This window comes from Urocampus carinirostris, chromosome 5 (genome assembly GCF_059441175.1).
Source record: "Urocampus carinirostris isolate Australia breed hairy pipefish chromosome 5, RoL_Ucar_1.0, whole genome shotgun sequence".
NCBI classification, from domain to species: domain Eukaryota; kingdom Metazoa; phylum Chordata; class Actinopteri; order Syngnathiformes; family Syngnathidae; genus Urocampus; species Urocampus carinirostris.
In genome coordinates, this window is record NC_142353.1 from 25,094,086 (window position 1) to 25,121,543 (window position 27,458).

A 27,458-nucleotide genomic window follows, 5' to 3' on the forward strand; every position below is an offset into this window, starting at 1 on the left:
GTGTAGTGCCCCCCGGGCATATTTGTTGGCTGCATCCTCTTGCCAGTGATTAATAGTTCTGAGTGGAAGAGTTGGTGATAGGTTCTTATACGTTGGGCTTCAGATCAACAAAAAATTGTCCTTGGCACATTTTTCCAGATCCTGTCTTACTAAAGAAGGTATTGAATGAGTCATCGCACCCCCCAATAGTCTTGTCAGAGGGTATTTGACCATCTGGCTGGATGCCATGCTCCAGGCAGTAGAGCTACCAAAAGGCGTTGCCCATTTGGGCTCTGGCTTGGCCAACAAGCGTTAAGAAATATTCACGCATTTTTGACAAGAGTAAACAGCGCTACTGCATCACGAGGCGTGAACCACTGACAGTTGCCTTGGCGGCACACTATTTCAAATACTACTTGTGCAGCATGCCATTCACCAACACGACAGATAATGGCACATTCGATGGCTGATGTTGTTCAAGGAACCAGAAGGAAAAGTGGCACGTTGGCTAGAAAAGTTACATGCAGTCCATTTCACAGTGATGCATCAGGTCGGGGCTTGGCCCACCACCGCGGACACTCTTTCTCTGTGACCTTGATGGTTGGAGGCGGCGCACACATTTGCCCGGGACCTGCTGGAGAAGGCCGGCATGTGGCAAAAGAGGAACTATGACATGCGGAGCAAAAGGCGGAATTTCCGGACTGGCGAGCTGGTTTGGGTCAACACTCTCATAAGAAATAAGGTATGCTGCCCTAAGTTAGATAATGATTGCGAGGGACTCTGTAGGGTTCTTGAGCGAGCGGGGAAGGTAGTGTGTCAGGTGGCGGTTCCCCATAGGGGCAAGCGAGTTGCCCTGAATCGGGACAGACTGGCTCCATATAAGGGTACTTGGGCTCATTCGCCAAATGTTTCGGGACAGGCTGGAGATCAGGGTTACACAGACTCCCTTGAGGATTTGCCACTCTCAGGGGATAGACTCGGCTCAGGCCAAGCCCCAAAGACTGAGGTGAATACTACAGCGGTAAGAAGATTTTTTTTTTGTTTACTCCTGGACAAGGGGCTTCATAAAGGCAGTGTTATGGGCTGGTTCTTGATAGCACATTTGGGGGTATAGTAGAATGAGAGAGGGGACAAGTTGGTGAAAAGGGCCCTGGGTGCACATAGGTTTAAAATGCATGTGAGCGTTAGTAGAGCGAAAGTTTATTGTATAATTAAGGGGGGATACTTCAGAAATGGAGGAGCATTTGGGATGGAGAAATCAGACGGCAATACATGTATAGAATTTAACGCAATGTTAGGACAGCAAGGGTTGATGGGGAATGCTGAAGAGGGAAGTTGTGTTGTCGCAATTAACAATTGGACACACTGCCTTTAACAAAACATTTGAAACTGATGACAAAACATGTCACTGTATTGTGTGAAGAGTGTCAAAGGGAAGAGTCAGCATGTAATAATGGACTGCATGAAATATAAAGTTCAGAGGGAGGAAGTGATAGGCAAGTGGAAGAATGAGTAATGGCATTTTTAATGTAAGTGTTGCTGGACTTGAACCATGGGCCTTAACGGAGGATTTTTTTACATTTTTGAGGAGTACGGGACTTTTTATTAGGATTTGAGGAGTGGAATGGTGACAAGGATGTGGTGACAGGGGGCGGTAATGCACCAAACAGATGGATGCCAACTGTCGTTAAACCGCATTGCATTCATAACCACATATTCCTATTTGAATTTGATTTTATGGCCCCAGAGATTACATTACACCCCTACATAAAATTCCCCCCCATTTTATATGTTTTTTGATCATTTCAAATTGTGTAAGCGGTATATGTGACACTTATAAATATTTATAGTCACAAGCAGGGGTGATTTTAGGTTCAGAGCTTCGGGGGTGGTTAGCTGGTTTTTGTTTCAATAAAAAGGGATTTGGGATCAATAAACACTGTTCGGAAGTGCCACTTCCCAATAGTGAAGATCACATTTCACTTTGTGGTTAGCAAAAACACTATTACTACGCCATGCCAAGTTTTTACTCATTTATTTCTAATAGAGTACACTCACACACACATACACATACCACTGTAGACATACTCTCACCGTAATAGACTGGAGCCTCCACAGACTCCGCCACTGTGCTGCAAGACACATTGGCCGAGCGCAGGAGTGGGGAGGGGTTAAGAGGGGTGCTAGGGATTAAATGGACTGAACCATTTCAAGGCAGTGGGGTATTTCTGAAGCTGCGCTATTCACATTTTTGTTTTGTTTAATCTTTTTTATTTTCATGTTGTGTTTTTCATTATATTTAAGACTATTCTGCCATTTATTAAGAGTAAGAGAGTTTTTAATATGCTATAATTTCTTAGGTTGCTTGAGCACCCCACAAAACGGGCTGGTCACGCCCATGGTCACAATTTTGAATGGAAAAAAAGCTCATTTGACATAGTGTAGGTTGCAAAATTGACCTCAAGAAGAAATTTGGTGTCCGTGCATGGTGATAATGTCAAGCATCAGTACATTTGGTACGACTGTAATGGAAAAGGAGACTCTGAAAAGTACTTAGTACCCGCAGCTAGGCGAGTCGAAAGAATTACAATATGTAAAACAATGTTTAAATAACCCTTGTAATGTTTCATGAGTTGCGAAAACCCCTAGCCGGAAAAAAAACGCCGCACGCCAGGCTGTTCTTGAACAAGACACATCACAGAACTCGTACCCCAACGACCCTCGCAGTTAAAGAATGCAAAAATGAACAGGCGTATATAATGAAATTTAGAATATTTGATTTTTCACATTACAGTAACTGGAAAATCGTTTTTTTAAAGAAAAAAATTTTTTAATCGAAGCAGGAATTACTCTCATCATTGGAAAATTTGTACCTTCTCGAATTCCGTAGCTCTAGGTTAAAATATTTTCAACCTGTATGGTTTCGCCGTACAAAGTACGTTTATTATGCATTTTAAGACGTGTACGGAAAGCCTCTATCTCGGTATCGTTTTTTTCGTTGCAAACGAAACGAGCGGTTTGATGTGAAAGGAAGTCCGTCTCTTTTTAGAGAACCGTTATTGGCGTTCAGCATTAGGGGTTGGAATTGGGGCTTGGTCACCTTATGACTCCCAACGCCTCAGTTGGGTTGAGCGAGGGGGCTGGGAATTCCCTCCTCTGAATCAATCTCCCAAAAAGTGCCAGAAATGACTTTAGCCACCTCCCACTAGGGGGATATGGCTGTCGTGTGTATATACATATATATATATATATATATATATATATATATATATATATATATATATATATATATACTGTATATATATATATATATATTTATTTTTTTTTTTCCGGGGGGGTTGAACAATTTTATTGACACTACTAACTGTAGCGGCAGTAAATATATATATATATATATATATATATATATATATATATATATATATATATTTAGCCTCGGTGGCTAAAGTCATTACAAATTTTCCAATGATGAGAGTAATTCCTGCTTCGATTAAAATTTATTTTTCTTTAAAAAAACGATTTTCCAGTCACTGTAATGTGAAAAATCAAATATTCTAAATTTCATTATGTACGCGTGTTCATTTTTGCCTTCTTTAACTGCGAGGGTCGTTGGGGTACGAGTTCTGTGATGAGTCTTGTTCAAGAACAGCCTGGCGTGCGGCGTTTTTTTTTTCGGCTAGGGGTTTTCGCAACTCATGAAACATTACAAGGGTTATTTAAACATTGTTTTACATATTGTAATTCTTTCGACTCGCCTAGCTGCGGGTACTAAGTACTTTTCCGAGTCTCCTTTTCCATTACAGTCGTACCAAATGTACTGATGCTTGACATTATCACCATACATATATATACATATATACATATATATATATATTTACTGCCGCTACAGTTAGTAGTGTCAATAAAATTGTTCAACCCCCCCCCCGAAAAAAATAAAAAAATAAATAAATAAATAAATAAATAAATAAATATATATATATATATATATGTATATATATATATATATATATATATATATATATATATATATATATATATATATATATATATATATAGAAGCACGGCGGCGCAGTGGTTAGCGCTTGTGCGGCACAGTTCATGTCATGGGAACCTGTTGTGGGTTCAAATCCAGCTCCAGACTTCCTGTGCGGAGTTTGTATGTTCTCCCCGTGCTTGCGTGGGTTTCCTCCGGGCACTCCGGTTTCCTCCCACGTTCCAAAAACATGCATTTCAGGTGAATTGGCCGGTCTTAATTGTCCCTAGGCGTGAATGAGCGTATGAGTTGTCTGTCCCTGTGTGCCCTGCGATTGGCTGGCAACCAGTTCAGGGTGTCCCCTGCCCACTGCCCGGAGATGGCTGGGATGGGCTCCAGCCCCCCCCGCGACCCTAACGAGGATAAGCGGTACGGCTAATGAGATGAGATGAGATGAGATGATATATATATATATATATATATATATATATATATATATATATATATATATATATATGATAAAGAAATTAAGACAAAAATGAAGTAGAAAATGAAAAAAGACAGGTTTGTGGTTATCCCTTTAATCAGTATATTACCAACAATAATTTAATGCAGAAAATAAATTCATAATATGAATAAGAAAATGTGTTATTCTACTTAATTATATTTGCATGTATTTTTTCCTTCTACAGTGAACGTCCAAGCTACTTAATTTTTTAACTTTTTTTATATACCTCATTCATGTCGAGCAACTCAGGATCTCACAACAAAATGTTAATTAACAATATATACAGTATATGTACAATATAAATAAACACGTTTGAAAAAAAATATCGTGTAAGATTATTTTGTATTTTGTATTTTGTAAGGGGAAATACGACCATTTGTAAGGGAATGGAGCCGTGGAGATTGACAGGTATGCAATGGTATCTCGCGTTTAGCATTGTTTTAAGAAATTCTCTCCTTACAGGCTCATCTTTCTTAAACCCCATATAATTTGTATCGTCTTAAATAGTTTTGTGTATGCAATGAACGCGCGCAGCACTGATATCATACGCTCGTGTTTTGCCATTTTGCCCTCTCTCGCTTTCCGTAGTTATTAGCATTCAAGCTAGCCTGCCATGGTTTCAGACTATTTTCCTGGCAACCAGGTAAATGAGTTGATAACTTCACATATTCATTTTTCAGACTTTCGTGTTAAATAAACTGGTTATATTTTGTGTGTGGTCTATAAAAATGTTGTTATTGTCGTATCGTCGGCACGAGTGATATTCAATTATTCTTATATTGGGGCACCTTTTCAAGAACTTCGAAAACACAACTGCACGTATTAAATATGATGCAGTCGCTTCATTAACCCTCTTTTTGGTCTTATGGTCAAATTGACCCGCCAAGGTGTTATTAAAATCTTGGGGGGGGGGAAATCCCCCAAATCGGTCTTAATAGTAGAAAAAAATTGAAACGCTTTTATTCACATTTCCATGTTAGCTGTGTAAAAAGTACGAAGATGGTCCTTTAAGTACCCAGGTAACGTGCCATGAGGATAACATGAGGTTAGGTCTCATTTTGTTTCATTTACCTGTATTCATGTCAAGTGGGTGGATAACTGTTGTTGAAGTCCGTTTTTTGACGGTGATTTCTGTTGAGCAAATTCTTGATCTGAGTCCCTAATTCATCTGATTGTGTTTTTCATGTGCATCTCATCAGATTACAAGACATGGTCGTGAATCTTTGTCTGCCACATTTCAACACCAACATAACTTGCAACAAGGTATTCAAAATTTATTTTTTACATATTATTTAAGGTAGTTGGCGGGCACACCGGACAAGAATTTGAATTCAGTACTGCAGTGGTTGTCAACCTGCTTTTGCAGCAAATGTATTCTGTACAGACGCTCCCCTACTTGCGAACATTCGAGTTACGAAAAACAGTAGATACGAACATTTTTTTCCGGATTTCGAAAAATACTTCGACATCGCTGTGAGTTAGAAATTATATTGTGTACCTTTTTCCAAGTACAGGACAGTACTGGAGTGCTTCTTTCTGCCGCTACTGGCATGTGGCGCTGTTAGAGCTCACCCAGCATCCACCTCGAAGAAGAAATCCGGCTTCCTATTTTATGTGTAAATATACTATACTATATCCCCAGCGCACTAAGAACTTTGACATTTTTATGGTTTAACATCTCGTGCATCCATTCAATAAGTGTAAAGAAGAGGCGAGCCGTTTGATTTGAAATTAAAGTGGAATAAGAAAGCTTGATGCGGTTGAGAAAATGGTTGTATCGCTTTTTTTTTTCGGACACTTTCTACCACGAAGGAGGAAGGCGCCTAACTCTTGATGCTCATCTTCCAAAAGTAAGTTAAACTTTACTTAATTCATCTTTATGGAGCATTTGATTTTATTAAATGTTTATTTTTAGTACAAAACAATGCAGGTTACTTACACAAGCCCTAAACATAATTATATAAACCTTACACATACATTCTATACAAAATATATCAAGCAACTTACGAACAAATTCAACTTACGAACGATAGTCCAGAACATATCTCATTTGCAAGTAGGGCAGCGTCTGTATTTCTCTGATTACCCTATAGAGGGCCGAACCTGCCATATGCAGAAACAAATGTATACACAAATACCTACAAGTATTTGCCATATAAAAAAATGAACATGTAAATAAATCTCGAAATGCCTAAATATATAACATAAATGCAATTGATTCATTTATGTAAGCATTTTGTCATTTATTAAGCCAATCATTATTTCTGTTATTGATTTTTGCCTTGTATTTTGTCATGTAATTTATCAAGTATTCTGTCACAACAAAATATTCGAATGAAGAGGCAGCCCAGTTCCTTATCTCAGGGGTCGGCAACTGCAAAATTCTGAAAGTGCCTAAACCGACCTACAGCAAAATTTCAAATATATCTAGAAAAACATTTTATTGTGACAAACTACATGACAAATTATTGATAAAAAAGGTGATGACAAAATAAATACCGGGATAAGTAGATGACAAAATGGATTAATATATGAACAAACTGCATTTATGTAATGTATTTCTGTATTATTTCATTCTTTGTGTTCATTTATTTAGACTGCACTTAGTTATTGGTACTTGATACATTACCCTATCCCTTGACAAGTGTAAATAATCATTACCTTAAAACTTAAGCGTGGTGTGACACAGAAGCCATTAATGTAATACCAATAGAGACATCCCTGTGTGGAGCTTGCATGATCAAGAATAAATAGAACGCTACAAGTTGCAAGAAATCATAAAATAAAATATATTTAGTTTATTAAAACCCAGTCGCCAATATGCTAAGATTTTTGCAGAGTGTGATTTATACAAGTTATTCAGTATTGTAATTTCCTTTTTTTTTCTTAAATTCTCATGAGTACAACTTTAAAATTAATTTCTTAAACGCAAAGTTCTCATGGTAGTACCTTCACCTATCTCCAGGGGGACACGTGCCCCATTTGAAAACAACTGCATGACAGAAACATTTTTGTTTTTGTATGTATAAACAATTGTACTTTCTGTTAGGACAACCGTGCGCGAATTTAAAAAATGTATGCACATTACGGCAAATACAGCTTTAGGGTCAAATTTTTCTTTAGGGCTTGATAAAAGATACAAAAATATTCTGAAGTAATCCGCCATTGCACTTCTTATTAATCGAGCTGCATTGTCTTATTACATTTGAGTGGGTGTCATAAATGTCTAAATGATAATGATATTTCTTTTTAATTGCACATTCCAGATTAGAAGGCCTGCAAAAGTGTTTTGTTTGAACTGCTCGTTTTCTACTGATTGACTTGTTCACAAAGGCAATATGAGTTCAAATTACCAATGTTCTGGGTTGTGACTTGTAAGACAACAACTCTTATCAATAAATTATGCCACATTCAATAATAAGGGCTTTGTAACCATTCTAATCAGCTAATAAAGTTTTTCTTTCTTTTTGTATAATTAGTGGTTAAACTATAGTGTCACATCACCACAGGTAAGTAGTTTTCCCACCTTTATCCAGGATAGTGTGTCCTTTTTAAAGATCGAAGGATCTTTGTAGAATTTGGAACACAGGAAAAAATACGCAAGGTGGAGGTGGTGGACAAAAGCCTTGAAAATAAAGATGTGGAGTGTCACAGTGGTGTGTGGGTGAATGAATCATAGCTGGCCTTACGCTCCTTTATCTGTTTTGTCATATAAAGAATAGCGGTATTTTTTTTATACACTTTTTCTCCAGCAGCTTCTGCTTCCAACATTTTTGACATTGTCAGTCATCTAATACTTGAAATTCTGCAGATTTGATAGCCTCGAATTGTTTCAGTCGAATGCCATATACTGGATTGTTTAGGGTTGCCACATGGTGTGTGCTTTCAGTTAACTCAGTCAGTGCCACATAGGTGAAACAAGGTTTGCATGTCATCCATCATTTTGGGCATGGCTGCAAAAACCTTTTTGTTGTTTTTACAAAACCCCTTTGCCCAGCTCCTCACAGCGTCACATGGCTCCAATTGGTCCAGAAAAATGGCAACTTGGCTTATTAGTGTGTAGAGTAGACATGAGGTGGCAGTATAGGGGATATCTAAGACAATACCTAAATAAAAAACATAGGTCCAGAAGATCGTCAATTCTGTTACATCAAGCAAGTCCAGAAAGAGGTGAACGTTGACAAACTTTTTTTATCGTTGCTCCTGGATTTCCAGGTACAATGTTTATCATGCAACATTTAAAAAATAACAACAGCATTTTTTTTATTTAGCTTGTCACTGTGTGATATTAAAATTTGTTTAATGATCTGAAATCTTTTGTGATTGATAAATATGCAAAAAAACACAGAAATATGGAAGGGGGCAAATACTTTTTCGTAGCACTGTATTGTGGTTTGCTTCCATTTGAGAATTTTCTTCTGTATGATTGCAGTTGTGCGCGGATGGATACGATGTCACCAATCTTCTATCGGCCGACCCTGTTCTACAGAAGCGGGGATTTAAGCTGGAGTATTTTTTGCGTCCTCCCCTACAGGTAGATATAGCTTTTAGTGGTGTTTTGATGGTGGTTGGTTTTAATGGTTGACATGTAAACTGTTCTCGGTTCACGATTCCTGGATCCCTTAACCGCATAGGTCGTCGGGCATCAATGAGGACGTAACTCTGGACAGCCTTCTCCACTGTTGCCTGTTGACTTGTGGCAAAGTTGGCACCAGTACATTCTTTATTGTTGTCGGCCCAGTTATTTTTCGGTCTTCCTCTCCTCCTGCCCCCTTGGGCTGTGTTCTATGGTCTGAACTAGTTTCTGGCCCATGTTGTACTTCTGCATGGTGGACCATAAAGTGCTGTACTCTGTCAAATGCCTTCTTGAAATAAACCAAAATGTGATGGAGGTTTTTCTGGTGTTTAGATAGATAGATGGATAGATACTTTATTCATCCCCGGAGGGAAATTCACATTTCCAGCAGCATTTCTGAGCTGAGAACAATACAATAATAAAGCAAAAAGAATACAATGTACAAATACCCAGTGTGACGTGCAAATGCCCATTGTAGCGTGTTATATAGAATATCTAAATAGTGCTACACAGAATACATATTGCAATAAAATTCGGTAATATGCAATGTAGGTGGTGTGGTTTAATGTGGGCTTTTACTCTGCCGGGTAGAGTTAAAGAGCCTCATGGAATGAGGAAGAAAAGATCTCTTCAGTCTGTCCGTAGTACAAGACAGTGACAGCAGTCTGTCGCTGAAACTGCTCTTCTGTCTGGAGATAATGCTGTGTAGTGGATGCGATGGATTGTCCATGATTGACCGCAGCTTTTCCAGTGCCCGTCTCTCAGCTACTGTTGTTAGGCTGTCCAGCTCTTTGCCCGCAACAGAGCTCGCTTTCCTAGCCAGTTTATTGAGACGAGAGGCATCCTTCTTCTTGACGCTGCCTCCCCAACACGCTGTCGCATAGAAGAGGGCGCTTGCCACAACTGTCTCATAGAATATTTTCAGGAGCTTTTTGCAGATTTTGAAGGAGGCCAGCCTTCTGAGGAAGTAAAGTCGGCTTTGCCCTTTCCTACATAGAGCTTCTGTGTTGGCAGTCCAGTCCAGTTTGTTGTCCAGCTGCACACCCAGGTATTTGTAGGTCTGAACAAATTCCACACATTCTCCTTTGGTGGTTACAGGAACCGGGTGAGTTCTGGTTCTCCTGAAGTCCACCGCCATCTCTCTGGTCTTGGTGGTGTTTAGGTGCAGGTGGTTTGCGTCGCTCCATCGGACAAAGTCCTGAATCAATTTCCTGTACTCCTCCTCCTGCCCATTTCTGATACATCCCACGATCGCAGTGTCGTCGGCAAACTTTTGCACATGGCAGGACTTAAAGTCTGTTGTTTAAACTTCTTACATAGGATGTGCATATTAAATATCTGTTTTGTGGTGGTCTTTTCAGTCTGTTCAGTAGGACCTTTAGCATAACTTAACTTGCATGCCTGATGAGACTAATGGTTGATGTTTACACTACTCGGTGTTAAAAAATCAACACATTTCTGGGAAGTTTCACTAGATTAATAATTGTTATTTTGATGACACCTATTTTGAAAAATATATGTTCAGTTTATTAACAATTTGGTAATCAAGTAAGGTATTGATCAATGGCACCATTGGAGCGTGGTTTTTATGTTTTTTTCAGTCCTGTGAGACAAGGCTGAATTCTCTCTAATTGTATTCAACATCTTCTTAGTGAGGATCATGACCAAAGGCCTGGACCAACATGGAGGTACAGTCAGAATTGGAGGACATAATGTCACTAACCTCCATTTTGCTGTTCATTTTGCTGGCAAGAAATGAACAATTCATCAGATCCGGTCAATTTCATGGACAAAGCATCAACCCAGTAGGGGATGGATATCAGCACAGGATAAAACAAACTTAAAAACAAACAACTCCGAAGGTATCACCACAAACATAACCATCAACCTACAAGAGCTTGAACCATTTTGCCAAATTTAAGTCTTTTGGAGCTGTCATATTATACGAGTAGTCACAACCAGAAAGCATGGACAGGAGGGCTCAAACCACAGCCGCACTTGCCAGAATTGAACCTTTCTGGAGAGACGGGAACATCACAGTGAAATAAAAAATTAGACTCATGTAAGCGCTGGTAATTCCATATTCCTCTACTCTTAACAGACATGGAGTCTCACAGCTAAGCTGAAAAGGAAAATCCAAACCATGGAGATGCAATGGTATGGAAAACCTTAAGGCATCAGCTACAAAGCCCATGTAATAAATTAAACTGAGCAACGCCATCAAAGTGCAGATTAAACTCTACAAATAACTGTTGTGAACTGTCCATGGACCAAAACTGCAGTGGTATGTTCACACTGCAAGATCATCAGTAAAGGCCAAGATGATTCTCCAGGGCATCGTACAAGGGGCAGAATACTTAAAAAGAAATTCCCTGACAACATTAAATAATTGAGATATGCCAAGTTTTCCACTCTCTAAACTCAGGCTAGTAACGGTCAGCACTGAAAGGAGCTGTCCAGAGCTGGTCCTCAGTGGAGCCCCAATAACCCAAACAGTTACGGGATCCGTGAACTGCGAATTGTTACGAGCTATTTCTTCCACCTTAAGTTTCCCAATTTCATCTTTTTGAGAGAACAAATGGCTATTTGATTTAATTAATCTTTGTCGCCTTTTTATCAATTTCTTTAGGATTACTTACAGCAAGTAACATTTTACATTAGTGTGCAACTTAAGACACCTCTTTGTAATTGCAAAGCTTTCACCTGTCCTTGTTGCTAACATGCGGTGTTTGTCTACCAGGTGACATTAAGATTTGGCTTTCAAGTGGAGCTTTGCCGAGTGGATGTGGAGCTGTGGCCATGGGGCATGGACCAAGGACAATGTCGCAAAAGGCTTCAGATCAGCACCAGCTCAGATCCGCTTTCTCCTCTCAATTTTAAAAGGGAGCAAGAGGAGGGCTGTGAATCTCGTCAGATGAAGGGGCACCAGCGACATGCTCAAAAGAGGGCTGGAGAGACTCTTGAAGTGCCTCAACAGAATCATCTTATTCAGTCTGCAATATCTGAGCATGACTTTAAATTTGTGGGATGTTGCGACCTGAAAGATGAAACCAGAGTTAGTTTCACCCGTCCTCTCTTTAATCCGCGGCCTTCCTTTGTCTATCCTGCTCCCCCACATCTCCCTGACGACAGTCGGCAAGTGGAGTTGTGGAGCCGAGGTTACCTCTCTTTGAACGCTGTCACGCAGCTCCGTGTGACGCTGCCTTTTGGCGGCTCTGCGTCTGCTCTGGGACTCAAGGCTTTGGCGGTTTGGGGGCAACCGGCTCGTTGCTGCTCCTCGGAGGAAGTGGAGAAGATTGCGCATGTTCAAAAGGCCAGTCAAAGGCTGCTTCATAAACTTGTACCTGTCAATCAGATTTTGCAACCCCGCTTGGACACACCTCTGAGGTAAATAAATGTTTCCTTACAAATGAACGACACATGTTTTTCCTCACATTTCAAAGCAATGCTTATTTTTCTCAAGCATTTTAAGACCAAACAATTTGTATGCAATGCATGGAAACGTATTTTTGCGCAGCATGTCCTTTTAAAGGACAGGTGTAATCAAAAGTAAGTATCTTAAACTTGGGGAAGAGTCATTATTGTTTGGTGTCTCTTGCTAGTCCTATCTGATAAGTTTAGAGTTTAGTAGACACAAAGGATAAAGAGAGAAGACATCTATGGATTTTAAACCTGCAAAAAGAACAGGAGAGCGAGCCTTGAGAATAGATAATCCAACCTGTTCTAAAGGCCCACCTGAGCCTCCTTTTTTATCATAGGAGCTATACTTAATTTGGAGCTCTTTTACTCCCTGCCTACCTCATTGCAGCCTCAGTTCGTTCATGATGCGTGTGCAAATACGTGCATTTATTTAGCAAGCTCGGACCAATACTTTTTCATTTTCTTGGGGTTTGGGTTGGCCTTTAGACTTGAAGCGGGCCTTTTCTTACCTTTACAATTTTAATGCTACACTTGAAAACATAACACCAAAAAAACCCAAGGATTAAAAAGATGTCACTCTCCAGCACATCCCTAACCCCCCATTCCTCCTACCTAATATTTTCCGCCCCGAACAATGTTTCTGAAAGATAAAAGCAGATGCGCACTGTTTTAACTCAGTTGGGCAATATAATTATTAGCGGAAATATTTAACTTTCAACATTTTTAAGGACACCTCAAACGATGCACTCCACCTTACATTTTGTAAGTTGCAAAAGCAGTTCCACTGTAAAAAATAATGCACTGCAATAATAGTCTAAATAACGAACTGGCGTCCTATGCAACGTGCCCAATATTCAAAACAGAGTACGGTAACCTTATCATTTAACTACACTTTGAAAAGCATGTGCTGTTCCATCTTTTTCTAGCACACAATCCCTCAGCTCAATTCCAGAAGAGTTCCTTGACCCTATAACACAGGAAGTAATGGCACTTCCGATGATGCTTCCAAGCGGCATGTCTGTGGACAGCACCACCCTTGAGGAGCATCAGAAAAGAGAAGCCTCGTGGGGGAGAACGGGGAGCGACCCATTCACTGGCGTTCCCTTCACTGCCAGCTCGCAGCCAGTCCCCAACCCCCAGCTTAAAAGACGAATCGACCTTTTCCTCCTGCATAACAACGGCGCAAGGAGGGACGGGACCACAGGGAGGCAAGGGAAGGTGGAGAAACCGAAACCCTCGAGGTTGATCGGCTCTTTGGCAGAAAATGAGGATAGCTATAAAATGGCTGCTGCGATCGAGGATAACGTTCCAACGCAGTCATCGAGTTATGGCAACATTTCATTTGACTCAAAGCTTTGCAACAAAAACACAACTCTAAATCCTAACTGTGGAAAGAAAATACAATGGAGTGGATCAGAAGCAGATGTGCAACAAATGCTACCTGAAGCTAAACGACTCAAAAATGACTCAACCTTAGGTGAGAATACATATTCAGTACATGTGTTAAGTTTTTACAACAACAAAAATCCTGTTGCTGAAGAACCCTATTTTTCTAGATGATGGCGACCATATTGTAAAAAATAGTGCCAGATTAAAACACAGACTCAAAAAGCTGTCTTTTTAGTTGTTTGTCATGGGTGGTTGCCATGGTAACAGACCAAATTACGTTTGCTTGTTATCGTTCCTCGCAGATTAAAGGAAACTCCAGTCGGTGACCTGACAATGATTTTGATGAAACGGAGAGTATTGTAGCCTTTTTGATGGATAGCTTGCACTGCTGTTCATTTTGGGTGCATAAATGAGGACTTGATTCATGGGTGTACATAGTAATTATGTCAAACATCCTGTTTTGCTTCTTTTCATGTAATATATGAATGATGATGACAAAAACATAGACTAATATCTCCTGCAGGAGGGAGTCTAAAATGTTTTCTGATGTCATCTCGGTCTTTGTATTTATAGAGCGCATGCGTTGTGGACAAATGCAGTTCGCTGTTGTCCTCTGTCATGCACACTTGATAAATTTTGCGCTCAATGGTCAAATTTATCAAATGATTAAATATATGACAACATAATTGAAGTAAATATATTAATAAAATAACTCATGTTTTGAAAGTAGTGGAGAAATGTATTAAAAAGTAGTAGAATTCGATTTCAATTGATTTTGCCTTACAGTACTCATAACACGTTAGTACCAACACTGTCAACAACTAATGGAGTGCTTACAAGTATCCTTTTTTGTCCAAAACTGTCTTTATCAGAGCCAAGTGGTAGCAGCTCACATGAACAACATCTGTCAGCTAGCCTGGACGACGCCCTCATGTCCGTCTTAAAGGGACGACCCTCATTTACGTCAAACTTTTCTATGCAAGGCAATGCATCAGAAAAGCTCTCTATCAAGCCACAGGCTACCTCCGCTACTGCAACAGGTAGGAACCGAAAATAGTGGCATAAAAAAACTAAACATTTTTTTCCTGGACTAGAATGCGCACCTTAAAACCTTAAATTGGCCAGAAATTTGGATGTGCGCCTTATAACCTGGTGGGCTTTTTATACTGCAGAATACAGTGCATAAGATAGGAAATGCATACAGTAACTATGAGTGTTCGTAACTACACAAAGTTGTACGGTATAAATATGTGTTAGAGCAGTAATTTATCAATCCATCAATCATTCATAAAGTGCAATGAAACAACAAAATTATTTTTTAAATTATTTTTAAGACAAAAACCTTTCATAAAGTGCAGTACTTATATTTGTTAAACAAATAATTTAATTTAATTAATTAATGAAATGTTTATTGAAGGTATTGTTGGTTACATTAATCAAAACATGACCCAAAAAAAAAAACCTAATGCTGAGAGTGAGCATGGCCAAATATGGTCACCTTACGCCCCCTCCCCTAAGGAAATTTGACAGATCTGTTTCTGCCAACCTTTGCTTAAAGTTTTGCACCGTATTTGCACTAATAACCCGTTTAGGCAAAAAAGTTTTGGTATCCTGAAGGAAATAAAGTTTCCATGCAAGTTGCTGGTAGGTCTACGCACCTGTAACTTATATCTGTGACCACGTAAACCATCAACACGACAGAACTCACAAAATTGATCAAAAGGCACATCGATCATTCCATGCAGTACTTTGAACACAAAAATTAAATCAAATCGAATTCTGCGGAGCTCCAAAAAGTCCAAGTTCAGTCTGTAGTCTTTCCGGACATGACAAGGTGTGTATCCCAGGTATTCGCTTCGTATACCGTCGTTGAACTCCTTCCAGTAGGTTAATGTCCTTGAGTAAGTAAGGGTTCCACACAACGCTGTTATATTCTAACCCGGGTCTAACATAAACGCAAAACATTCGAACTAAGAATGCTGGGTTCTTGTTGTAAAAGTGTCTGTAAATGTTTGATGCTATGTTATTGGCTTTGTTGGTAATTTTGGCGTGAGCCTGTAAATTGGGTTTCTTAAGTAATGAATAAATTAATGAATGAAGATTTCTACTTTGCACATTTTTTGTTTCGTGGTAAGTTTCTGCACCCCATTCAACGTGACATCCGAGGGATTTCTGTACATATTACACTAAGGGGTTATTGACGCATATGTGAAGACAAGGAAAATGCACTATGCAAATTATTGTTTCAGTGTGATAATAAGATAAGCGGTCATTCCTTTTCATGTCATTTGTACCATTGGTGTTCCACTTGTAAATTGTCTGCGCTCTCACTACCAAGATCCACAGTCAATTCTTTTTTCTGACAATAGTTTGTGATTTTAATCAGTGATGTTTATTGACTGATTAATCATTTCTCTTTTATATGCCATAAGTGTGTAGAGGAGCCGATAAGTTTAATGTTAGCTCTCACTGTGGTCACAATTTCATGCGTCTTTTAGTTTGTTGCTCTCCATGTATCAAAAATACAGAGATCCCCAATTTTCTCAGTTGATGGGGACCAGAATCACCTGTGAAAAGTAAAATTCCGCTAAGTAGTGTTGCAGAACACAATTCCCCCTTTATTTTTCTGTCGCACCTTAATTGAAGCCAACTCACCAACTGAGCGAGAGGGAAAACAAAGAGCGAACTTTAAGATTGTATAGTTTAACAGTATTTTTAATGTGTTGATGGTTTTTTTTGGAGCGTACCTTCATTAAAGTCGACTTACCGACTAAAAGAACAAATCGAAAATAATTATATATTAAAGATTTCAAATGAGTCTGCTTTACGAAAGCCAACGTACCGAGAGGGCTTTATGGTGCGGAAAATACGATAAATGTTTTAATATGTAAAATATTTCTCATTCTAGGTAAGAGTTTCTGCTCATCATGTTCCCGCGCATTCTCCTCATACTCGACAGCGCCACCGCCTGTTTACCGGCTGCTCTGCGGCCACTTGCTGTGTCATTCCTGCCTGCAAAGCAACTTAGTGCCCGCTCAAAAGACAGTTGCTGCGACCACGTCTTCACCAGGCCACTTCCTGTGCTCTACCTGCAAAAGCCCCACCTCCCGCCGTGATGTCATGCGCGTGCATCACTAGCCTGCTCGGAGACAGCAGGCGGAAAATCTCTTTTCAAGATGAAAGGCGCTGGAAATGGTGTTTGTCCTTGTTCCCCACGATGTTCTCAGTCCAACAGAAGACGTCAAAAAGTGTTGTGTAAAATATTTTTGGGGGGGGGAGGGAACACATAGAAACACAACGATTGTCCTCTACTCTGCGCTTTTTTTGTCATTGCCATTGAGCTCTGTAGCCTTGGTTCAGACAATTTGCGGACACACAAAGGCAGAAGGACAGTTTGGCATATCCAAAGGCTAAACACATAAAGATAGAAGCATGAATGCTTAGGTTGTGTAATCTTCTGACTCTAAAGAACATTTTCCTGTCGCAACTATTGGAGACATGGAATACATTAAAAAATGCTGGATTAAAAGTTGGATGCAGTAATTAGTTCAATGTTTAAAAGATTGTCATATCACTGGTATAGGTTCGGTAGACATTTGAATTGCTTGTTGTAATTAATTTTTTAAGACCTTTGCAAATATCTTAACTGTGGTTCTACAGTCTAATCTGAGTTGAGCTTGATTAATAAAGTTCCAAATGATTTGAGGGACTTATGATCTTTGATTTTTGCAATCCGGAGATGGAATAAGAGCTTGCTCTGTCCACTCCACGCATCAGCCCGGTATTGCAGTACCTCCGGGAACGGTGCATTCGCAATGATCGCAGCAAGGCTTTAGGGCTAGGACCTTAGCTTGGCCTTTTGGCTGAGAGTAAGTGTCCCGGCTCCTTCTTTGTAGCGTATTATGAACTGACCGATAATGGATAATGAATAACAAAGATAGAACAATAACCCTTAAAAACCCCAAACAGAAGTTAAAAGCTGCTTTAAAGCCTTGAATTAAAGCTATCATTATTACAGCATCACATTTTTACCTTACTAATAAGTAATTACAATACACTCTGGACTAAAGAGAGCACCTGATTCAAAGCAGCATGCTAAAATATAAGAACCAAACTCAATTTAGCTAACCTCATTGGGAATTTGGCGTTGACGCCTATGTCTGCAGAATGCTAACAACGCCGCACACCTGATGCCGTTTTCAGCTGCGTCTGATTCAGTTCTACTACCGAGTGGTTTACATCACGTGTTTTTGGATCATGTAATCATTCAAAATGGAGATTACAAAAATGAGCACATGTTTTCTACTGTAGCAAAAGAAGACACGAATGACGGCTGCGTCGCGTAAAATGTGATCCTTACATTTAAAAACGACAGCCAAAGGGACACCATACGGTGGAGAACGGTGCCAGATTGCAACACAGACATTTATTTTTGTTTTCATTAGTGGTTGCAGCAGTAATGGACCAAATGGCATTTGCTTGTTTTTGTTCCTCAAAGATTGAAGGAAACCCCATTAATTTGACATAGGCCGATGACACGGAAAGAGACAAGTAACTTCTACTACTACTAATCAATTTGAATCCAAAATTGAGGATTTGATAAATGGGTAAAAAAAGTTAAGATACCATGAGTGTGTTAAAGGACTGTCAACCTCCCATTTTGCTCCTGTTACGGTATGATATGAATAATGTTGGCAAAAACATGGATTCATTTTTACTGTAGAAAGACATCATCGCGATGTTTTGTCATTTTAGCACAGGGCGCGCCCCCAAAATAACAAAGCCGCACCCTATTTTAAGGCTGCAGTGTTGATTGATAAAAACAATATATTGAAAACTTTTCTACCAATTGGACCATCTTATCATAGATCTACAAAGCCGTCTTTTACCTGTGAATCATCCTGTTATTCTTCTGACACGCCACCACAACAAATAAGGTATCACGCTGCTACATGTACTATTCACCTCTGCTGGTTTACTGAATGCTTGAGTTGAAAAATACTCTGGAATAGGGAAAGACCTTTAAAGATTGATACTAAAGAGCACAAATACACACATATATACACATTTACCCACTCACCCCCAAAAAAACTATGATGAATGGTCCCCGATCAGATACACTGTGCTCCTTGGAAAAAAGAAAATATTTTACCCCAATGTTTTCTAGAACAATATGACTTGAAAACATTATCAATTTCAAATATGTCAAGAGAATTTGATCCAAAAACCTCAACAGGCATTTCAACATAAATTCTGTAAAAACACTTTCCAGGACTAACGGAAAAAGTAAAGATACATATAATTCGAACTTCCAAAAAGAGATCGATGTCATGAGGTTTGTGTCTGTTGAGGCACCTTCCGATTTACAAAAAAATCATCTTACACATTAATATGAATCCTCGGTCTCACTATCGCCCTCTGCCATAAGGCAAGAAAATTCTGCCTCACTGCATCTGCAGATGCTTAGCATAATACATTACATATATGTATTAATAATATTCATGATATGACATTGAAAAAGAAAATTACAGAATTGTGACAGTAAACAAAAAATACCTTTATGACTGAATTAATATTACCTTTTCATATATTTTAGATTTCCATGTTGAGATGTGAGGCACAGTCTCTTCTGCCTCCTCTGACTGCACATTACTGATACACTTGTAAATTCATATATATTACTGTATATAGATACAGTGTGTGTTGCCCTCCTTATAAGGCTTAAAACACCCTTTATATGTTTTGCAGCTCCAAACATATGGGGTTTTCATGGGTCCGTTATGGATCTTTCAAGATTTTGGGTTTCTGACCCCTAGATTAAAACAACGTCCGTTTGCCTAACAATCATCCAAAATGTTTGCGCCTAACGCAAAGTTAAGTAAACTGTCATTTTCCCATCTTCATTTTTTTCCACATCCCACATGTACCAATCTTACCCCTTATCCATCAATTTTCTTATTGTGTCCGAACTGTCGTGTTTCAAGTGTTTTCTGTAGATTTTTTGTAAAGAAATTCCTTTTGAATAAGGAAGTGTGTGTGCCTTGATTGCTGGGATTTTTTTAGGTTTCATTTTAAAAATCGTCAGGATTAAAATGAATTATTCTTTCCTGCAATTAGTAAATGAATTTACCTCTAGGTGTTGCTGGTGCTACACCATAAATCTTTTTTTTCTCTGAATGATGCTAGAATTTCCTACACTGATAAAAAAAATTGTGATTACTTTGAAGTCTTTGAGTTCTGATATGAATTAATAATCCCAAGAAAATTGAATCAATGAACCAGGCCGTTTGAAACACACAATTTATTAACACAGACAATTCATGATAAAAAGGGGGAGGGTAAGGCACAGGAGATTATGGGAGTGTTCGACCCCTGAAAAGTTAGTAGCGCAAAAAGAAACCCACTATATTTGAGGAGATTCCCGTGTACAGAAAAAAAGATCATTCCCAAGAACCAGCAAACATGGTGTTAAATCTGAAATCGTCCTCTTGTTGTTGCGGAATGATTTGGTCTTTTGCTTCGGATGGTCGCAACTATAGCCCGTGGGCTGAACTCAAGGCCACACTGCAGGGCCGCAGCAAGTAGGAGAAAAGAGAGCAAGCTATCGACCAGCTCCTCTTTTTAATGGACCAGGGACACTTCACCAAATCATGCCTCTATGCGTGGTCTTAGATATATGATACTCGCAGTATCGAGTGACGGTGTTTGAAGTTGCTAAACTTTTTAGAAGGCCAAAGAAGTGAGAAATTTGCGTAATGTTCTGTACTTGAGAATGCCCCTCTAATCGACTTAATTACGTACTGTAAAAACATTATTTTATCAATACATGACCTTGGACATTTAAATTACATTCAAAACTTCATGTTATCAGAATTCAATATGGTACATGGTGAATAAGTATGACTGGGAACTGTACAAAAGAGGACACAGTCATTCCATCCATTCCAAAGTGAGTTATTTGAAACAAAAAGGTGGAAGTCCTTTTCGTGCTGGGCTCATTTGCTCTACATGATTAAAATGCATGAAGCATAAACGGTTAAATTCACGGTTAAATTCTGTGTGTGGCTACACTTTAGATTATGAGATATTCTGCTTTGTAGCATACAGTGCATCCGGAAAGTATTCACAGCGCTTCACTTTTTCCACATGTTGTTATGTTACAGTCTCATTCCAAATTGTATTAATTTAATCTCTTATCTCAAAATTCTACACAAAATACTCCATTATGACAATGTGAAAAAGGTTTTGTTTTACTTTTTTTTAATTGATTAAAAATAGAAAACTAAGAAATCACATTTACATAAGTATTCACAGCCTTTTCTTAATACTTTGTTGATCCACCTTTGGCAGCAAATACAGCCTCAAGTCTTTTTGAATATGATCCCACAAGTTTAGCACACCTATCTTTAGGCAGTTTTGCCCATTCTTCTTTGCAAGTCTCAAGCTCAATCAGGTTGGATGGGAGACGTTTGTGCACAGCCATTTTCATATTTCTCCAGAGATGTTCGATCGGATTCAAGTCTGGACTCTGGCTGGGCCACTCCAGGACATTCACGGAGTGGTTCTGAAGCCAATCTTTTCAGATCTTGGCTGTGTGCTTTGGGTCGTTGTCCTGCTGAAAAATTAACCTTCTCCCCAGCCTGAGGTCAAGAGCGTTCTGGAGCAGGTTTTCATCCAGGGTATCTCTATATATTGCTGCATTCATTTTTCCCCTATCCTGACTAGTCTGCCAGTTCCTACTGCTGAAAAACATCCCCACAGCATGATGCTGCCGCCACCATGCTTCACTGTAGGGATGGTATTGGCCTGGTGATGAGCGGTGCCTGGTTTCCTCCAAACATGGCGCCTGGCATTCAGACCAAAGAGTTCAATCTTTGTCTCATCGGACCAGAGAATTTTGTTTCTCATGGTCTGAGAGTCATTCAGGTGCTTTTTGGCAAATTCCAAACGGGCTTCCATGTTCCTTTTACGAACGAGTGGCTTTTGTCTGGCCACTCTACCATACAGGCCTGATTGGTGGATTGCTGCAGAGATGGTTGTCCTTCTGGAAGGCTCTCCTCTCTCCACAGAGAAACGCTGGAGCTCTCACAGAGTGACCATCGGGTTCTTGGTCACCTCCCTGACTAAGGCCCTTCTTCCCCGATCGCTCAGTTTAGAAGGCTGGCCAGCTCTAGGAAGAGTCCTGGTGGTTCCAAATGTCCTCCATTTACGAATAATGGAGGCCACTGTGCTCGTTGGGACCTTCAAAGCAGCAGAATTTTTTCTGTATCCTTCCCCAGATTTTTGCCTCAAGACAATCCTGTCTCGTAGGTCTACAGACAGTTCTTTTGACTTCATGGTGTTTCTGCTCTGACATGCACACTCAACTGTGGGACCTTATATAGACAGGTGTGTGCCTTTCCAAATCATGTCCAATCAACTGAATTTACTGCAGGTGGACTCCAATTAAGCTGTAGAAAGATCTCAAGGATGATCAGTGGAAAAAAGATGCACCTGAGCTCAATTTTGAGCTTCATGGCAAAGGCTGTGAATACTTATGTAAATGTGATTTCTTAGATTTCTATTTTTAATAAATTCCAAAAAAGTAAAAAAAAAACTTCTTCACATTGTCATAATGGAGTATTTTGTGTAGAATTTTGAGATAAGAGATTAAATTAATACAATTTGGAATGAGGCTGCAACATAACAAAATGTGGAAAAAGTGAAGCGCTGTGAATACTTCCCGGATGCACTGTATGTTTTCAGCTGCTCTACATAATTCAGGGAAATCTCGTGGTCAAATAATACACACTGTTTCAAGTAAGCGGCATCAGTTTTTGTACAAGCCATTTTGATGACCTGTTTTTCAAGTATTTTGTGAAACTCCGTGTCAGATTTCATTGAACCCTGTTTATTCCATTTCTTCGTCGTTGGGACTGTCAGTCATCAGTTGAAAAGATACAAAGTGACCGGGACTTGTGCATTCTAACCATTGAGTTTCCATGACAACCTCAAGCGTAATGAAGGTCGTGATCTTGCATCCGCTCCCGAAAAGCCTCCAGCAAGACAGCCACAGGTAAAAACATCAATGCTTGTTTTTGCTGCCTGATTTTGTTTTTTTCCTTTTTTGTCCAACATAATTATTGAGATATAGCCTTTCTTGAGAACATGGTGTGAAAGAGCAAGTGATGTGTCGGTCTCTGTGTGCCCTGCGACTGGCTGGCAACCAGTTCGAGGTGTCACCTGCCCACTGCCCAAATATGCCTGGAATGGGCTCCAGCACCCCCGTGACCCTACTGAGGATAAGTGGTGCAGATAATAATAGAAAGTAGCTAAAGGTTCTTTAAACTTCTGCAAATACACCCAGGTGCCATTTTTATTATTATTATTTAGTGTACTGCCTTAAACAGGGTGTCCATGACTTTATTTCAAGTAAAATAACATTAGGATGGGTGTCCTCAATAGTCTCTGGTTGATTAATGGTAGTCAGAAAATACACCTGCAGTGGGTGCTTTGCGAGTGATGTCTGGCTTTGGCGGCTTCCAGCGGACAGATTTAAAACTTTAAGTCATTGTTTGTCGATGCAGTTCATTTTTCTCTTGAGCATCTGGTCAAGTCAAGTCACAAAATGCCTTAAAGAACTGCACAGGTTACAATTACACCATCCCCCGATCTTAAACCAACATGGGGGCAAGGAAAAACTCAAACACCTCAGCATGAGGATAATAAGAAACCTTGAGAAGGGGCCTCACAAGTGGTAATCTCCCTTCTGGGACATCCACAATGCAATATATTTAGCATTGGGTAACTATACGAAACATAGTGAGCATTAATAGAAGAAAACAAGAGGTAATATGTAGAAATTCCCTCAGCATTGTTCGCAAGACGTATAAATCTAAGTGGTGGGCCACTTAGATTTTGACACTGGTACTAGACTACAGTATACCCGTTGTTCAAAAGATTTTAAACATTCCGTCAGTCCGGCCCTCGGCTGACGATCAAATTTTTGATTTGGCCCTCTATCCTTTTACTTTGACACCCCTCATATAAACACTTATTTTAATATGTAGACTAATATTAATATTTAAAGAGAGTATACTTCTACCTTTACTCAAAGGAGCTCTGCAGAGCGCAATGTCACTCCAGCACTCCCCCCAGCCCCGATTCCTCGAATGTAATGTGTTCCGCCCCGAACAACTCTGACAAAAGTAAGGTAAAAGAGATAGGCGCAGTGGAAGATAAACAATTAGAGCATTTTAAACTCAGTTGGACATTGTAAACACTTAATAGAGAAAATATTTAACTTTTAAGGGTACGTCAAACAGCGCACCCCACCTTTAAAAAACAGTATAAATCAGTTCATCCATCCATCCATTATCTGTACCGCTTATCCTCAGTAGGGTGGCGAGGGTGCTGGAGCCCCTCCCAGCTATATTCGGGCAATGGGCAGGGACACCCTGAACTGGTTGCCAGCCAGTCGCAGGGCACACAGAGACTGACAGAGAATGTGGGAGGGAACTGGAGTGCCCGGAGGAAATCCATGCAAGCACGGGGAGAATATGCAAACTGCGCACAGGAGGGCTGGAAGCTGGATTTGATCCCGTGACCTCAGAACTGGGCAGCACAGTGACGCAGTGGTTAGCACGTGTGCTGCACAGTTCTGAGGTCATGAGATCGAAGAAAAAAAAAATTGTCTTGGGCAGTAACCAGAAATGGAGAAGGAGATCATGGAGTCATTTGAAGCCCAAAGACAAAATGAACACGTAGTGCCTCGGCTAAGTATTCGTTCGGAATCTCATAAGATTGCACAAGTCAGGAAAAATAAAGGATTCACTGCTTTCACAGGTTGGTGTACACGTTTTCAGACACTCATCCGCCGTGCCACCAGTATAAATCTACTTGATCATTTTAATATGTAATTACTGCGTGTGCGTACTTTAGCATCTTTTGCAAGATTTCCGTTGACCTTGAGTGCAAGTAAGACACCGCCTAATCACTGTGATACCATGCAGCTCATACAACAAAAGTTGATTTAAAATGTAAATTTTGTTTGGATCTCTCATAGTCATCACAACAAAGTGTAAGGCGGTAATCTGTGTAACCTTGAGGTTGCACTTTAAGTGTTTTGGACGTCTCCATTGAACTGCTTGATCACGAAGTTCTCGAATGGCTGACAAACTCATTAATCATATTAAGGTTTTGCGTCCATTTTTTGTTTACTTCCATGCTGTTCTGTGATTATAATAATAATAATAGTAATGAGGTGCAAAGAAACAGGAACGCAATTAATTTTCTCTGTAACGAGTACTGTAACGCGTTCCTAATGACATTTTGTTACTCAACATTCGTTACAACATGATGCGTTACACCGCTACTTTTAAAAGCATATCTTGAAAAAATATTTAATACTTTAAAAGTATTCTGTTCTTGGATGATTTCTCCTTCACGCCCAAAGTAACATACAACCCTTAATCTTCCAGCAACACTACACTACACATAGAGTCATGATGGGTGGTCATGTTTACATGTACCTACAAAATACAACTGAATACAGCTACAGCGGCGCTGTCTCAATCACAGGAGGACGCATAATTTCTCCCTACTAGGTTTCTGATACTCTCCCTATCGTATTTATACTCTTTGCTCACACACAAGCCATATTTTAAACAATGAAATGATATAGTGAAAGCAGGGGGCCAGTTTGTATGCGCATCCTTGGTTGTGTGTTCACCAGTAGCAAATGGTAGGCACATGTAGGGAGCGGGCGTGGTTCATACAGGAACAATAAATTTATGGAAAATAAAGGGGCAAAACATGAGCACAAAATTATCGTTAAAAGAGTGCTGAATTTAGGTATTTTTATTTGTAATATTATTTTTCCTACACACCATGCCCAGAGATAAAAAAGGAAAGGTCTTAGACAGTACCTAGAAATGGAGAAGGAGATCTTGGAGTGGTTTGAAGCCCAGAGACAAGATTTGGAGTGTTTCGGCTAAGTGTTGGTTTGAAAGCTCTCAAAATGGCACAAGCCAAGAAGTAGGAACGGTTAACCGCCTTTGCAGGTTGGTATGCACGTTTTCTTCTATTTCTTTTATTATGTGGCTTTTTTAAGAAATTTGGGGGTGAGCTACCATGTGAGTAGATACAGTTAATTTGTTACCTGATAGGTAGTTTCAGAGTAACCAGTGTCGAGCGAGTTACTGAAAAAAAAAACTAATTTGTTACAGTTACGTTACAGTTATGTGTCACCCCTCCAGACTACTGACACCCAAATGCAGCCCGTTACCTGTTGTTTTCCCTTTTCCTGTGTTTATAACAATTTGTGGTGTTGCCACAATAGCAAGCTACACCACCACACAAATTATACCTTCCTTTTTTTGTCATTGAAAAAAAGTCCACACCATGCAGCGCTTCATTTTTGCCTCGTTTTTTGCTTCTAGTAGCAGTGGGCGCATGTGCAGGATGCAGCAGCAGGTTAGGCATGGAGAGGTGCTAAAAGTGTGCCTGTCTGTCACACACTTAGGGATTTTTCAGGCGTGTGTGTGTGAGCTTTGAGGAAAATGGTGGAGGAGTGAAGTATTGATCCCAGGACAATAGTATAATTCTGATCCAAGTCCTTGGTTAGTATCGATAATATCGATATTTGGATCAATCTGCCTAACCCAAGTCCTTGCACTCTGTGCTTGAGATGGGGCCACCATATACCTATATTCAGTTGTATTTTTTAGGTAGTCGTAAACGCACCCACACTTTTACGCTTATGGTATGCAGGATAGTGTAGCCTGGGGTTTGAGGATTGCCAAAGACCTTTTGTTGTACTTGGGTTGTGATGTGGCTGCAGTTGGTGGAATGGAATGCGAGGTATTGGACAGAGAGAATCAAGGAAGCAAGGTTTTGAGTGCTCTGAGGAAAGTGATGAGCAACAAGAGTTTGAGTATGGATGTTAAGAGGGGACTGTATGAGAGTGTGATTCTGCCAACTGTGTTGTATGGTGCAGAGACTTGGAGCCTGAACGCAGATTTAAGAAGGAAATTAAATGTTTTTGAGATGAAGTGTTTGAGGAGTATGCTAAGTGTGACAAGATTGGATAGATTGAGAAATGAAATTGTGAGAGACAGTACTGGAGTAGTTGTGGAACTGAGCAAGCGTGTGAATAAGAGAGTATTCGGTTGGTTTAGACACATGGAGAGGATGGATGAGGAGCGAATGTTGAAGAGGATCTACAGAGCAGAAGTCAATCGAAGGAGACTAAGAGGAAGGGCGCGATTGACGTGGATGGAGGGTGTTATGAGTGCACTGCAGGAAAGAGGTCTAAATCTAGTGGAAGCTAGAGCAGTTGTTGGTGATAGGAATGAGTGGAGATGTGTTGTAAAAGGATAGTGGGATGTTTGGACGCATTCCAGGGGATGGGCAGGGAACCTGTATGACGCGGCAGAGGTAAACCAGTGAAAGCTGTCGGGCCCTGCTGTTGAACAAAAGAGTGTGTTGTGTCACCCTTAGCCGAGAGACATGGCCGCTTTCTTGTGTCCCGTTTCATCTGGAGGGACGAAAGCTTGACCAACTTAGGTGTCGAGGTGCCTTACTTGTTTGGGTGTTTGGGCATTTGGGTTGGGCATGGTCAAAAATGTTTGCTT

At 39.9% G+C, this 27,458-nt stretch overlaps 1 protein-coding gene and 1 pseudogene across 3 annotated transcripts; both read left to right on the top strand.

Moving 5' to 3' along the window:
* Window positions 1-4,974: 4,974 nt before the first annotated feature.
* On the top strand, window positions 4,975-17,554 carry ubox5 (U-box domain containing 5). 3 transcript variants are annotated; one of them, XM_088336297.1, is made up of 7 exons: window positions 4,975-5,103; window positions 5,660-5,723; window positions 8,893-8,994; window positions 11,777-12,423; window positions 13,383-13,933; window positions 14,718-14,885; window positions 16,754-17,554. In XM_088336297.1, exons 2-7 carry the CDS (start codon window positions 5,670-5,672, stop codon window positions 16,981-16,983), a joined length of 1,752 nt encoding a protein of 583 aa, XP_088192423.1. In that variant the 5' UTR covers window positions 4,975-5,103; window positions 5,660-5,669; the 3' UTR covers window positions 16,984-17,554. The 3 variants fall into 3 exon arrangements, with proteins under 3 accessions (XP_088192423.1, XP_088192424.1, XP_088192425.1); XM_088336298.1 differs by lacking the exon at window positions 4,975-5,103 and adding an exon at window positions 5,348-5,479; XM_088336299.1 differs by lacking the exons at window positions 4,975-5,103; window positions 5,660-5,723 and adding an exon at window positions 10,689-10,898.
* LOC148365863 (U2 spliceosomal RNA) lies at window positions 17,483-17,660 on the top strand (annotated as a pseudogene).
* The last annotated feature ends 9,798 nt before the right edge of the window (window positions 17,661-27,458 follow it).